At 41.9% G+C, this 14116-nt stretch overlaps 1 protein-coding gene and 1 long non-coding RNA gene across 20 annotated transcripts in view; one reads left to right on the top strand and one right to left on the bottom strand.

Moving 5' to 3' along the window:
- Window positions 1-14116, bottom strand: part of LOC111249008 (nephrin-like) — a 226991-nt gene that overhangs the window by 72454 nt on the left and 140421 nt on the right. For 15 of the 16 annotated variants that reach the window (XR_015327500.1, XR_015327499.1, XR_015327501.1 and 12 more), the window contains one exon: window positions 2743-2874. Coding sequence is in view for 4 of the 16 variants with exons in the window: in XM_022802241.2 (XP_022657976.1) it covers window positions 2743-2874 (132 nt within the window). In the remaining 12 variants the exon portion in view is untranslated. Of the gene's footprint in view, window positions 1-2742; window positions 2875-3195; window positions 3914-14116 lie in introns of those variants that run through there. The other variant, XM_086988785.1, reaches the window with a different exon arrangement.
- Window positions 1-14116, top strand: part of LOC147756317 (uncharacterized) — a 102695-nt gene that overhangs the window by 58009 nt on the left and 30570 nt on the right. The gene's annotated exons all lie outside the window — the stretch shown is intronic.

Here is a 14116-nt window from a genome sequence, read left to right as displayed (position 1 = left end):
ACCTCGTTCGTAGGCTGTAGCACCCTTGTGCTTTCGGCGAAAAATTGTGACAAGTGATTTTTGTATCTCTCCATTAATATTAAATTAACATGATTAAAAAAATTCTGGAAACACATGATAGTCTGATGGTGCAAGATTAACCCAACTTGTCTCAATTTTTGCCGGATAAATGTAAATACTTCGCTACCGTAGTAGTGCAAGATGGCGTTTCCTCTCTTTCGGTCGACTATTTTAATGGGCTTTTGTAATATTGTTAGTTGTTTATAGAATTTTTATTGTTTTATCAGACGGTAGCGACTCACGGACCATTTGTGGTGTCAGTCTGGGCTTTTCTACAGATTGTGGAGCATATCCTTTTTTTGTCCCTTTGTTTGGTTTCATCATTTGAACATGGTTAGTCAACTTTTCGTCGCCCGCAATTAACCACTCTAAAAATGGCTTGATTTGGCTAATAAATTATTTTACGTTGCTCTATATGACACTTGAATATCGAGCTTTTTTTTTTTTTGTTTTTTTGTTTTTTTTTGTAGCCAGTTTTCTTCAAACAATTTAAAATTGTCTAATGGTAAAAACATTTAGTTCTTTAGCGATATCATGATTATTCACGTACGCTTCGTTAAACATTGGCAAAAATGTCATCAGCTTTCTTCGCAGTTAACCGACCACTACGGGGATCCTCTTTCACATCGAAATTTCCAGAACCAAAACGACACAAATTATCGTTCTTCTGACCATAAATCGCGTCCGTTTTTTTATAAGTCTGGGCAACGTTTTTCTCTTCATCATAACATACAGCAAATTTCACTCATCTCTAAGGCGCTCTATCTTAAGTCTATTTAGACTTCCAGCAGCTTTGGGAACATGACCTGAATGCTGTCCTGCTCTTCTAAAACCTCCGAAATTAATCCATAAATGATTAATTTTATTCCCCTTTTTCCACTCCAAGACGGCGGGCAAGGGATGGGGCTTGTGATACCAAGAGATACCCACTCCATAGCCATATGCCAAAAGCATGAATTCCCCTTCCCACGACTTGAGACGATTAGATAATATTACTACGAACAGAAGTGAAACTGCAGTCGGAGGTTAGTCGATTAGTCCCACATGGTCTTATGTACAATACTGCACGACGTATGGGCGATCGAATGATTAGATCGATAGCACTCGAAGGGATTCGTGTGCTCGTGCTTAATATGGGATAAGCTTAAAACGTAGAAATGAACGGGAAGGGTATGTGAGAACGACAGCGAACCAAAGGGTGATTGTCTGCCTATCGGAGTCAAATGAAATAAAAGAATAGCGCTAATTAAAATCTACCCCCGAACTGTTTGTCATTCGGTCGCTGGACCATTTCTGGACTAATCCACGACTACGACAAAGGTATTGATGGCGGTTGCGACAGACAGGCAGTTAGCCAAAATCGAATCCAATTGAGACGAATAGAAGCTCGCTGCTTCGCTTCGGCTTGATCTAACAAATGTTAATCGAGAGTATTACACGCAGGACCACATTGTCCATAGCTACTCTGGACTTCTAGCTCCTGCGTCTTCTGTTCTCCGACCAGCCCCATCAGGTCTCAGCACCAGCTCCATTCCACTGTAAGCTATATTCGGAGCGCGCTATCCCTGAATGGCCGACGGTTGGCCATTGTGAAATGGAATCTGCCCAAGTATAGGACAAATTCAGTGTTTCCGGAGATGGATTCGTGCGGACGACGCCGACAAGAACGACGAACTAAGAGCCTTTAAGCTTTCGGGATCGGGAGGTTCTAGATGGTTCCAAAATGTACATGAGGGCAGACTTAGGGGCAGCTCCCATCTATGTGGACCGCAACGGAAGAGGCAGGGTGTTCAAACGCTGTTTTAGAAAGTGTCATTGCTGAGTGACGCTGACGCTGCGACTATGAAAAAAGAGGAAAAATGGAAGTGAGACAGCCAGAACGTGAGGGTGAAAAGACGATACAGAGTGGGATGTAAAAGATTCGGGGGTGAAGGCGGTTTGGTTGCCCGTAGAAAGCGATGACAACCGCCCAGATAACATAGACAATGGATTCAATAAAGACAGATGACGAAAGCGCAGTTCGGTTGTTCCCATCTCCAGTATCTGTTCTCTTCGCCCCACCTAGAAGCAGCAACCCTCGTGCTGTCACGGTGACGACCGGAAAAAGTAGACATGGCTCGCAAAGCTGTTTCCGATATGCGAATAATGATGAAGCAGGTTCTCAGGCCAGGGGTACAGCCTCATTTTCTTTTGTTTCAAGGACTACTATAATACTTTACAGGCCCTTATTGTCACTGGAAGTAGCATAATGTTATGACAGACATTCGTGCCTATTGGCAATGATCCTGAAAAATAGGATCAATAGGCCCCAGTCGCTTCCAAATGCATCTAGAACAGTACGTCATATTTATTGCAGCAAACGTACGACATAGCGGTATAGACCACTTTTAGGTTTCTTAGTGCGCCTGGGACTTTTACAAAACGATAAACTTTGAAAGGTCAGTGGAAGTTGAAAAGTAAATAGCCTTTTTAGGTTTGAAAATACTACATTTAAGGTTGCGTCAACATCCTGGGACTACACAAATTGTAGACTAAGGCTATTAGAAATGCCATTGCGTGTCATCCTGAAATTTACTCTAAAAATAACCCTGTTTACAAAGTCTAGCGTGGTCACCTATCTGTAGCATTCCCGTAATAAAGCCTACCATTATTGCCCTAAAGTGATTTGTCTCACATACTTACCAAGAACGAACCCATCTTTAGCCCACTGAACATCTCCTTCCTGATTGTCAACCTCGCAACGAAGTATCACACTTCCTCCCTCCACAACTTCCGAATCGGACGGCAGTAATCTGAAGCTCTGCACGGCAACCGCTGAAATCCAATGCGAATGATAAATTGTCCTGTTAGTACTGCAGAACTATATGTATGCTCATTAAAAATAGCAATTTTTTATAGTAAAGGAATCTGCTATTTAGTAGTGAATAAAAAATCGCTTACCTACTAGGTAAGCCTTTTTCTCTAATGATAAATACGTTGGACGTTTTTTAAAAAGATAGTGCGAAGAGTAGGGTTTTTCACAAGCTAATTCTCTAAGATATAAAAATGTTCTTATAGGTTCAAACAGCTTGGTACTCTACTAGATACCTGTGATCATCTAAACAGACTGTCTATTATAGAATATTTTGCGATTACCTTAAAGTATACGCAGTGGTGTAGGACAAAAATCAAGAGCCTGTTCGAGTAAACTTTAATCGCTGATGATTAGCGCATTCTGAAATAGTTCCGGCAGAGTTAATTACGAACTCGATAGATGAACACCTAAGATCTATGCACACTTTGACACCTTATTCTTCGGCCTATTTCGCACATGCATAGCGAATCGAGGTGTAAATTGGACAACTGGATGTAACTTGTTTCCATTTTCCTGAACCTCTCAGAAACTTCTCGTGAGTAGTAGCATCCATATGTCTAGCAAGTTATCTGGTCTCACATTAAGCTAAATTACGTTTTCTTATTGTAGGTTTAAAGCCACAATAGTCATTAGGAATTCATCATTTAATGTTTATCGCCGAAAAAAAGTAAAAGAAAAACCCATGAAATAAGCTAGAGCCAATTGCCTGTGCGTAGGATATACAATTTATAGTTTTTCGAAAATAAAAACAATCAGAGTAATAATAATTCACGCCAGAGACATCCGATTGCAGACTAGAATTATTGTTCATTTTTTAAAAGGGATCTGCTTCTCTACACTTGCGATCTAATTTAGTTTACGGCGAACTAAAAAAACAAAGGCGAACAAGAGGACCTCTTTCTTATCCTTCCCTTTGGCCCCGTTTTCATGGTCGTATGATTATTGTCGATAGTAGCTGGGGAAGACGAACCAAGACACACGAGTTCGATAAGTATTCAGCGAAAATTTAAACGATCACCAGAGTGATAAAACAAAGATAGTCGTACGACCGTTGTACGCTTCAAAGAAATCCAATTTAAGATGTTCCGTTTCCTCGAATTTTCAATACTACCAAGAAGTGCATAGTTTTATAACTCCAAGTTATATTAGAAATCCTATTTTATATAATGCAGCAGCTCAACGAGTAATACGTATATGACCAGCATGCTGTCGTATTGTACGTACCTATCTATGGATTATCACAACAATTCTGTTATGGATGCCCGCATTAAATAGCCGAACCTGCGCACTTTTTTAAATTGTTTAATTCATCATCGATCTGAGTACAGGGGGTCATCGTGTTTCAAGCGAGATATCAATCTACACAACGGGCATGTTCCGACCTTTACATAAGAGGCGCATTTTTTCTTGCTGGACATTTTTACGTGTCTTGTTCCTTATGGGAAACATTAAAAACACGCGTTTCATAAACTTGAGTTACATCTGTGGTCAGAAAGACGTGAACCGCTGCTAGGGATCATCCCGATCGTTCGTTTTACAATACAGCACGTAAATCGTCGCCAACAGCAAGATAGAACTTAGTTTCCCATGCTAAGAGCATTTCAAGACTCTATTCTAGCCTTTATTCTAAACATATACTATACATGCTCATATGTACACAGGTTAGTCGCTAGTGATGGTATAATGCGAAGCCGATGTTTAAGACTGTAATGCACACCCTTGGTGCTTACTGGTGTCCGAGATGACCCTATTTGTCGGGATTTTTTATACGCCTTAAGATGACTACGGCAACCTTTTACGTACCTGTCGAGACGTTTCCATGGAATGCTATTTGGATAGCGAGATTTAAACAGCGCATTTTTCCATATTAAACCTATATACGTACACGTCGATTAAGAATAACTCTATAAAAAGGTAGGCAAGGTGACATTTCGTTTCTTCCATGTTTAGAGACACAAAAATAAAAAGGTGGCCTATCGAATTTCTATTATTCTCTATTTTTCGACATGTTCATTCGGATGAATTTCAACGAGGGGTCTACTTTCCAGATTTATTCTAAGCAGTGTGTAAAGGAGCCAAGTGCAGCTGCAGACGTGAAGGTTTGACGAAGTCCAAAGTAAATATCTCTAATAAAGATTCAGGCAACTATTTTTCAATCTCGTAAAGCGGCTCACAGGAAGAATGGATGTTCAAATCAAACGCAGAACGGCAAAGAGACTGCAAAATGATTTACCTTCTGTGCACAAAGCTGAATATGAATACGGTCGATAATTTAGTAACGATCAATTTAAATGATTTATCTCGACGTACACCCCGAGGGATGTTGTAAGTAGTTGTCTTCGTCGCTATAGTTGTCTAAATACACAAAAAGATGACGGTCCCTGCCTCTGAGGAAATTCATTCCGGACACAAGAGGAATGCGATGCGTCGTCCAACCTTCCAGGATGTCTTTATGCGCCCGGAGCCATCAGTCTATGCCCTTCCAACTCGAGAAGGCATGAAGAAGAATGACGCTGAAACTGCAATCCGTATAAGAGAGGACGAGAAGTTTGTGCTGCGACACGACGACGAAGTCGGAGCTCGAAATGTTGCCCCCACAACACTCAAGGCTCGCTTACCCCAAAACATGACGTGAAATTGGCGCGACATTTGAAATGTAAATTTAGTAGAATGAAGTAGTTTCCATCGAAGTTGTAGCAACTCTGCGCTGGTGTTGATTCACTCATGTCGATGGGCGTCGCGGCGGCGCCTTGCGTTAGAGATCGACTAGGGTAAGAGAACAATGTCGGCCACGCTGGGATATTTGAAGGCAAGAGTGAGCGACATCGAAGTAGGCGGCTTCACGAGACTTAACGGTGAAAAGACCGAATCGACGGCAGAAGTAGCGGTGGCAGCCGTCGTCATCGCAGCACCACTAAATTCACTTAGCCGGCTGGAGAAGCCCGTGCCGAGTCCTCTGTCTCAACCTTTTTCTATCGCAACTCAGTTCGGAGGGACCAAGTCTAGTTGTAGGTTCGCGCTCGATCTCCGGCGAATATATAATAGAGCGAGCGGGCGAATGACCGTCCCTGCAGCCAGAGTTGCGTGTCACCATCTATAGCAGATTTTCTAGCTTTAACTCGCTTCGAGATTTTCACAACGTACCAGAGACCACGACGGCAGCGATGACAATGACATCATAGATTTGTTGACGACGTTTTGCTATTAGCTCTACAAACTTTTCGTACGTATACAACACACATAGACGCGCGCGTATGGACGTTATTAGAAACATCCTGGCTCTCTGCCTCGACGCTTTTCTAGGCATTTTGGATCTTAATTTGCACTTGCTCAACTTAAGAAACGACAAAGTGAGATACACACAGATTACAAAACGACGGTAGCTTTCGATAGGCGGCATTCGTTTTTTTTCTTTGTTATGCAACTTACAACTACGCGACACTGTGCTGGTAGTGGAATACTACGGGCCTTTACGCAAGTATAGAGCAGAAAGGAGATTTATTATAATCAAGGGTGATGCTTACGACATCAAGCAGTATTTTGATAGAAACCTAAGCAAATGTATCGGTTTGTTATGATATCAGCACTTGACTGACGCTGTGCAAACAGCTAGCAAGATAGAACCAAGCAATCATGCAAAGTTGTATACATACAGCACGAAAACAAATCCCAAATGTTGACTTCTTATGTCAATCTAAATGAATGTTTGATTTCAGTAGCGCTCAGACGGCCATACGAGATGAAAGGTAAAACTAAAATGAAACAGTTATCCTAGGAATGAAACGTAAATGTATAAATAAAACGTATTGTTACGTCGTATCATTAAAAACCTATTTTTCCATAAGAGAAGGAAACATGCACAGTCTTCACAAAGCGATGGTTGATAGATAGCGATTGACGTTCCAGTCATTGAGCTGGGATTTTCACATCTGAGTATATTCTGTGCATAGCCTGTGCTGTCGCCGATGCTGTTTAACCCTTAGTATACACCATTGTACTTTCATCCACAATATGGTGATAATAGTAATAATAATATTTATTTATTATATTAATATTTATTATAAATAAAGGGAAGGTCGCCCTTGTTTCCATATATTGATCCTGTGATTCCTTTCGTTACGTTCCCACTGGTCCTTCCATACAATCATATCTATCGGTCTGAGAGCACAATTTTCAGTGGCGAAGATGATTTACCTTTGTCAAAGCCATACTAAAACTTCCTCGACATTCTTCAAGAAGAGAAACGAATATTTCATTCATTCATTCATTCAATAAATCTATTAAGTTGTTAGGTAAATAAAGGCCATCATTCCAAGATGTCCCCTTTATTTCTCATTACTTTCTTGTCTGCTCAAATTCGCTATTATTTCACCAGATGCTCAGTGGAACCCTATCTAAGGCTCAGATTCCAAATACAAATGTTCCAGGTGAAAAGAGTGTACTTTCGACACTTACTTCATTGCGCCTCTTGCCGAGAGGTAAAAACTGCCGAAGCAGCCCGACATACTGGTAGCGTGCGTACTTTAGATTCCATACTTGAAAAGACTGGTTAGAAGCCATTTGCTAATTTCAAAATTTGCATCTTGGACTTAGAGGACGCACTTTCCGCCTCAGACGACCATGAGAAGTCAATGAGTACTGCCCGGAAGCATTTTTGGAGGAAAAGGGCTCTGACAAATTAAAGTGAGCTGCAGCTTTATTATTATTATTATTATTAGTTAACTTGCGTCGGTAATATCTACTCAAAAATGAAGAGCGTAAACACCCCACAACGGGAAAAATAAAACTGTCTCATTTTTCTAAATTATCTATGAATTACATTCTGTACATATAATGTAACTATCTTACATATACACGTATACAGACAAGGATACCTGGCTGGACTGTGCAGCTGCTTTTCGGTTGATTTCAAATAGCTATACCTAAATCTCATCGCATTTACTACACCCCTAGACCCTAAAATATTATTACAAATCGACCTTTTTTCGAAAACAACATTTCGAGTGCTTTCTGCTATACACTTGGTAATCTTGTAAGGAGTCTAATAACTCCTGCTTGGTTTATTTTCGAAATTCATCGGTCGTCCATATACAATTATCGGCGTATCTCTCGTTTTTCCTAACTTGTCTTCTTTAACCTATTTTTCAATTGATACTTCCTTTTATGTGGTGCATTTTAAAAACACATAATATTTTCATAATAAGTTAGTATGCGCTAATCGAATTAACTATTGGGAAACGATGAAATATAGTGGATTGGTGTTTCGCTATTTTTCCATAGTTCATATTTTCGCCTTAAAATTCGTCAACTTACTACAGCTGCAAAGCAAGAACTAATCACTATAATTGGGCTCAACTTGATTACCAACAGGGACGTTAGCCTTAGGGCAACGATAAAGACAAGCAAATTCATAGCCACGGAGTGTGGCATGCTAACTTCGAAGGTTTGCTGTTCACTTTACTCTTGCTTAGACGATCTTTACCTCCCCTCGTTATAACTCATCCCTGGATTTCGTTACCTGGTTGTATATGCTTGTGTGTGTGTGTGTGTGTGTGTGTGTGTGGGTAGGTACTAGTAAATTCGCTTCTTCTAAGCTTAATTTGCTCATTCTCACCAATTACGCGACCCTTGTCCAGGCTCTTGAAGCAGGACAACTTGACCCTAGCAACAGAGAGCCCGCCCCAGCCCTCCAAGAAGTATTCAAGCTAGCAGCGCCATAGTCCAAACAAGCGTCGAACCGCTCAACAGTGGGTTCCAGTGGAGTTTTTGCTCGCTCTATTTTCTTTTTTTCATTCTGTCTTCTTGGTTGGTTGTCCAGTGATTGACGACAGGAATACGTCGCACTGAACATAGTAAATGTACACGCTTTTGACACTTAGCCATTCCTTGGGGACTCGACCTAGAAGCCGAACCAAGTCGGGCCGGTGGCGCACTGGCAATCAAAAATGCATCATCAACAAACATCAGCAACAGCACCAGAAACGCGACAAAAACGTGATGCACGCTACGAGGAAGCAACACTCACAATCCCACATGGATGAACATCAGTAGATACAGATAGACGCACGCGTGCACTCGTTCACACGAGGACCTATCCGCATATCGCGAAATACCGTCTCGCTAGCACATACTAGGAGACCAACAGACAATTAAAGTGTAACTACAGAAAATGAAGGGAACCTTGAAGTGAGCGGAGTCAGCAGCGCCGGTGGAGATAGTAGCAGCAAACTCATCATTCAATTTTTATATGCTATCCAGTTGCCACTGTCGATGCGATGCAACTTATCCCAGCAGCGTTAGGTAGCTATATACCTCTTGACGTGAATTCGTATCCACGAATATATCCCGGCAAATCGTCTGGCGGTTTCCCTTTGTTTTCATTAGCAGCAGCAGCAGGAGCAGCAGCATTTTAGTTCATCACATTTTTCATAATGAACAAAAGAAGCTCTCGTTCTTTCTGTTTCTTATCTGCTCTCCCCTGTGTGCTTCATCTTCTCGTATCACGCTGCTGCCCATTGTCCTTTTCTACCGCTTTTTAGAGACATTTTGCTGCCTCGGGGCGCTTAGGGCTAAGGGGACGCCGTCGTCACAGCCGAAATCGACGTCGTTCGACTAGCAGCTTGCTCCTGTTGATCAAACGTAAGCCCAGATGCTGTTGCTATCATGGCGGTTTCGGCCGAAACAAGCCCGCTCGTTATGCTGTGTCATCTCCCTAACTTTTTCAGAACTTCGTACACACTATGTGAACCTACTAATGGTGCTTAGCCAATACGAACGCACCTTTTCGTCTTCATCTCGTTTTAACGAAATTAAACCACGTACTGATGTCACTCGTTCTACTTTGCATATTGAGCCCTTTGCTATGAAATGCCTTTCTATTGTTTTTATTACTATTACAGTTACTAATGATACTGCTGCTCCTATGGCCACGATTGTATCGGCGACTGAACATGTCGTTGCCACTGTAAATTACACCCATCATGGCGAAGTATAATGCAAACTACCGCCCAGCATCTTCGTCTGCATCTGTCGCTGACAAATGTTCAACAACTGAACAACATTCAACTCGAATAGCACCAAAACAATCATCGACAAAACAGCAGAAGTAGCGGCGCTAACCTTTGATTATTATTGCTCTCCGGATTATCGCTGAGTATCACCGCGAGTCTTCCGAATTTATTTTTCCTTCCAGCCGACAGTTGTCCAAGCCCTTACGGCCGCCTATCTTAACTGAACAGGCAACACAGATCTGTGTGGATCTATAGAGGGCAGTCTGACGAATTTCGGTGGCCGGTATCTGGCGGTTCAGCATATTGCATCGAGGATCGAGAGCGAGCGGGGGCAAAATGGCACAAGCGTACACCGAAGACGGCATGTGTAGCTATTGGCTTAACAGCGGTTAGAGCTCGTTGCTATACAGGCCCTCCCTTGATTTATGTTTGATCCCTGCCTCTCAATATCCCACGCATTCAGAGCGTTTAGCATAGTGTAAATCCAGCGAGAACTGAAGCCGACATTATGGCTAAAATATCTCGTTTTTTCGTTTTTATATGGCAAGAAGATTATCAATTTGCTAAAGATTGATGTTGATCGCGTTTTAGATTTTAGATGAATTGTTCATATTTATCTCGAAGTTGGAAAATTTCAATGTCAAAGGATGGAGCAGGCAAATACTGCACACATTTAGAACGTCTTTATCCTAGCAAGAAAACGACGAAAATACCGCTTAGGCAAGGATTGAAGCGCAGAACAATGACCATGTGTGAGCTTGTTAGCATAATTATGATACACGATCATACGGTTCCACTGTACGGTACAATTCATTTCGTACGCTATTTTGTCACAGTCTAAAGCTCTTTAATTCATGTCCGCTTTCCTACTTTGCACGATCCCTGAACATCCGTTCTGGCGTTTAAGAGTATCTAAATACAAGTTATTCTGACTATTTTGCTTTGGTTTGTTCTCGATAGCTTTCGCTCATAAAGGTCTAACGGAAGGAATCAAAGCAGGCCAACATGCTGCTTCTACTTTTGCAAACAGCGTGTTGAATGACGCCGTCTGCCGACTCGAGCTCTGCTTCTTTGCTTGTCAGATGACACAAAAAAGTCGCCAGGTAATTATGATACTTGCGGCATAAGCAAGTGACATCACCGTCACTGCTTGCAGCGGGAATAGCGCTCTAAACGGATTAAATAGTAGCAAAATCACAGGATCGCGTTCGGCCTTTGCTGGTACTTGTAAACTTTGTTCCGGCTTGATGACATACGTACTTACGAGCCACACAGTGGCGTTTAGCTCTTCGTTAGCGACGTCAGAAACGAATTTGCGGTTGTCCAGCTGTCAGAACAGGTGTCGAAGCCGTTCCGGTACACTGATATGTGCACGAAGCCTTACTAGTGGGGCCTTGCTTGTTTTTGAACTGGATAAATCGACAGTGGCAGGCAAGCGATTAAAAACTATGCTTTCTGAGCCATTTAAGTCGAGCGATCGACTGTGGGCAGCACTCACCATATATAATGACAAGTGTTATGTTCAAATTTTCCTTCCGACTGTTGCCTAGACGGCGATCGCCTATATGAGACAGGATAAACGACTGTCCTATTGCGGCTTGTAAATATCGCGACGATTAATCTAATTGTTAACTTTACACACCGGTATTATGATTCAGATATGGTTGTAGCCCAAATGTCTTACATCTTTCGCGGACGATGAGCGTCACCCGTGTTCGTCACTTTTCCTGCCACCCAACCATCACGCTAATCAACTATTATTCATATAGGGATAACCGAGCAACGATAGGTTAACTGCTAGCCATTTCTGAGCTCTCTTCACAGACCTGCGTCACCTGTTCGACGTTCTGAATGAACGAGCAGCGACCGTAAAAACAGGAGGATGGGTGCTTCCTTGCCTGCTTTGCTTCTACGTGTACCGCCATTGTCATTACTCTGCTGCTGCCACTCAATCCCTGCTACCTTTTTAAGTTCAGGCTTGATTAGAAATTCAAACGGCAAAGATAAGACGGAGACCTGTCTATGAAATCAGAATCATTTAATCGGTCAGACCCGTGTCTATTTTTAATTGCAAGGTCTATCCGAAATGATAACACAATGATTTAAAATAGGCTTTTGCATTGGATGCGTCTGAATAAATACGCAAATTAAACTCGAACCTCTTGTCGTTAGCCAAGAGATATAATCGAGAGATTCTGTTATGTTAGTGTCAGCTGTGAATCGTGTACCTTATTCCTTCGCAGGCCGCCAAATGCGCAGCACCTAATCAAAGCTTCTTTAAATTTGCGTACATGAAACAAATGGCCACTTTGTTCAATAGAAAACGAATTAGAGGCCTTAAGGACATCCCGTAACGCGAGCAAATGTTTGTCTAAATCTGATATGTATAGCCGTGTATCATATGCCCTGCGAGTGATAAGTAGTCGTGGTCACTCAAGCAATATTTGAATAGAACGCTACACCGTGATATAATCGAGTAGGAGGGTGTGTAATTTCCTAGTGGGTGATGCTGATCGATAAACAAAATGTAGTCCCTGTGTCTAGGCTCAAATTTTCTCCAAAATAATGGATGTACTAAAAATAGTGAGAAAAACAACTGCTAATAGTCATCGCATTGATTTCTGTTAGCATGCTGATTTATAATTCTGTTATTATTTTTAATACATATCTCTAACAATTTAAAAGAGGTACGCAGTCGTATTATATAAATATAGTGTTTTTTTTTTCGCTATCTATTGGAATCGTGCTGCTGCTGCTGCTGCCGTACGGTCAATTTAAGGCTGCTAATTCACTTATCGCGATAAGCAGCGATTCTTTTTGAGGTTTGCTGCTCTTTCGGTTTTATTGCCTGAGAAATTAAATTTTCTTTAGCTACGCGATGGCCAGTGAAAGGTCGGGGTGAGCTGGTTCAGCAACATGAGAAGGATGTATGCAGGAACTAGGAGAAGAATGGTCTTTCGCCGCCAATGATTGCTTCGTTGTACTTTTTCTCTTTCTCGCTTTAAGTGTATATATATACACACTTATACATATCAAGCCGTAAAAATGGAATTCAATTAATCCTATAGTGCAGACACTTCAGCTCTGGCAGGCAAAGCATGACTGATAAAAGCAGCAGTCGTTGTTATTGGCAGGACACCCAAAAACAGGATAGAAAGGAAAAGCAGAATTGAATATTTCTTGTTGAAGCGGTTTATCTACATTTAGGAGCTCTTGTAATTTGTAAATACGAGGGGTTAATCTCATTAGCAGTTCCCAATCCTCACCACTAATGATAATCCCTTCACAATACCTTTAATTAGTGTCAGCCATCGTCTGGTAGATGGCACGCTCTTTTCAATCTAAAAACGTGACATCGCTAGTACCATCATATGCGAACACAAAAACCGGCGGAGGGTCTGGAAAACATATCTGATACAATGTTAGGGTTTGATGGCTTTTCAGATAAACAAAAATGGTCTAGCCGATTCATAGCAATGTTGCATTAGCGCAGAAATGTGCCATTATACATTATTCTGCGTTCTGTTCTACTCCCATCCAACTCTTCCCTATACTTACTTGCTGTTGTCCTGTTTAGCTATTGTTATCGGCTAATTTACTCATTATCAAATTATCTCCTAAGCGGCCAACAGCAGGAGCCGGCTAATAGGTAATTAAGCGTCAATCTTTTCGACGAATTGGATGAAAGGTGACGATGGCATAAATGCGTGGGCGCTTAACCGGCACAGCTGATGTGGGTGAAGTGCAAAAAGGCTACGCCGTGACAATGGCGTCATGTGGATAAAAGCTCGTGCTGACACGGTTTCTCAGCCGACTTCGATCAGTAATTCATTCCTCGTTTGCTGACTGAGTGGCTCGCTTGTGTCTATGTGTGTGTTTCTAAGCAAATGTATTTATGAGTGTCAATGGACAATGTGTGCGTACCTGGCTCGCGTATGCCGATCCGCACGTATCTATAAATTCGTGTGTCTATTTGTTTGTGGTCCATTACACGGTTGAGTGACGGTATCCGCGTTAACGGTAGTTGTGTGTTGGCCAGTAAGTTGCCGCCGTGGAGGCGACGCTGGCAACGTGGGAGGATGCCCACGGAGCAAACCGGCGTTCGTGTCACAGCGCGTCCAGCGCAGAAAAAAGATGCAGTTCGTCAACAAGTCAGCCAGGAAGCAAAGTCAGAGTTTTGCAGGCCCAGTTT

This window comes from Varroa destructor, unplaced genomic scaffold (genome assembly GCF_002443255.2).
Source record: "Varroa destructor unplaced genomic scaffold, Vdes_3.0 BEIS01000004.1, whole genome shotgun sequence".
NCBI classification, from domain to species: Eukaryota; Metazoa; Arthropoda; class Arachnida; order Mesostigmata; family Varroidae; genus Varroa; species Varroa destructor.
This window is presented reverse-complemented; position numbering and strand designations above follow the sequence as displayed.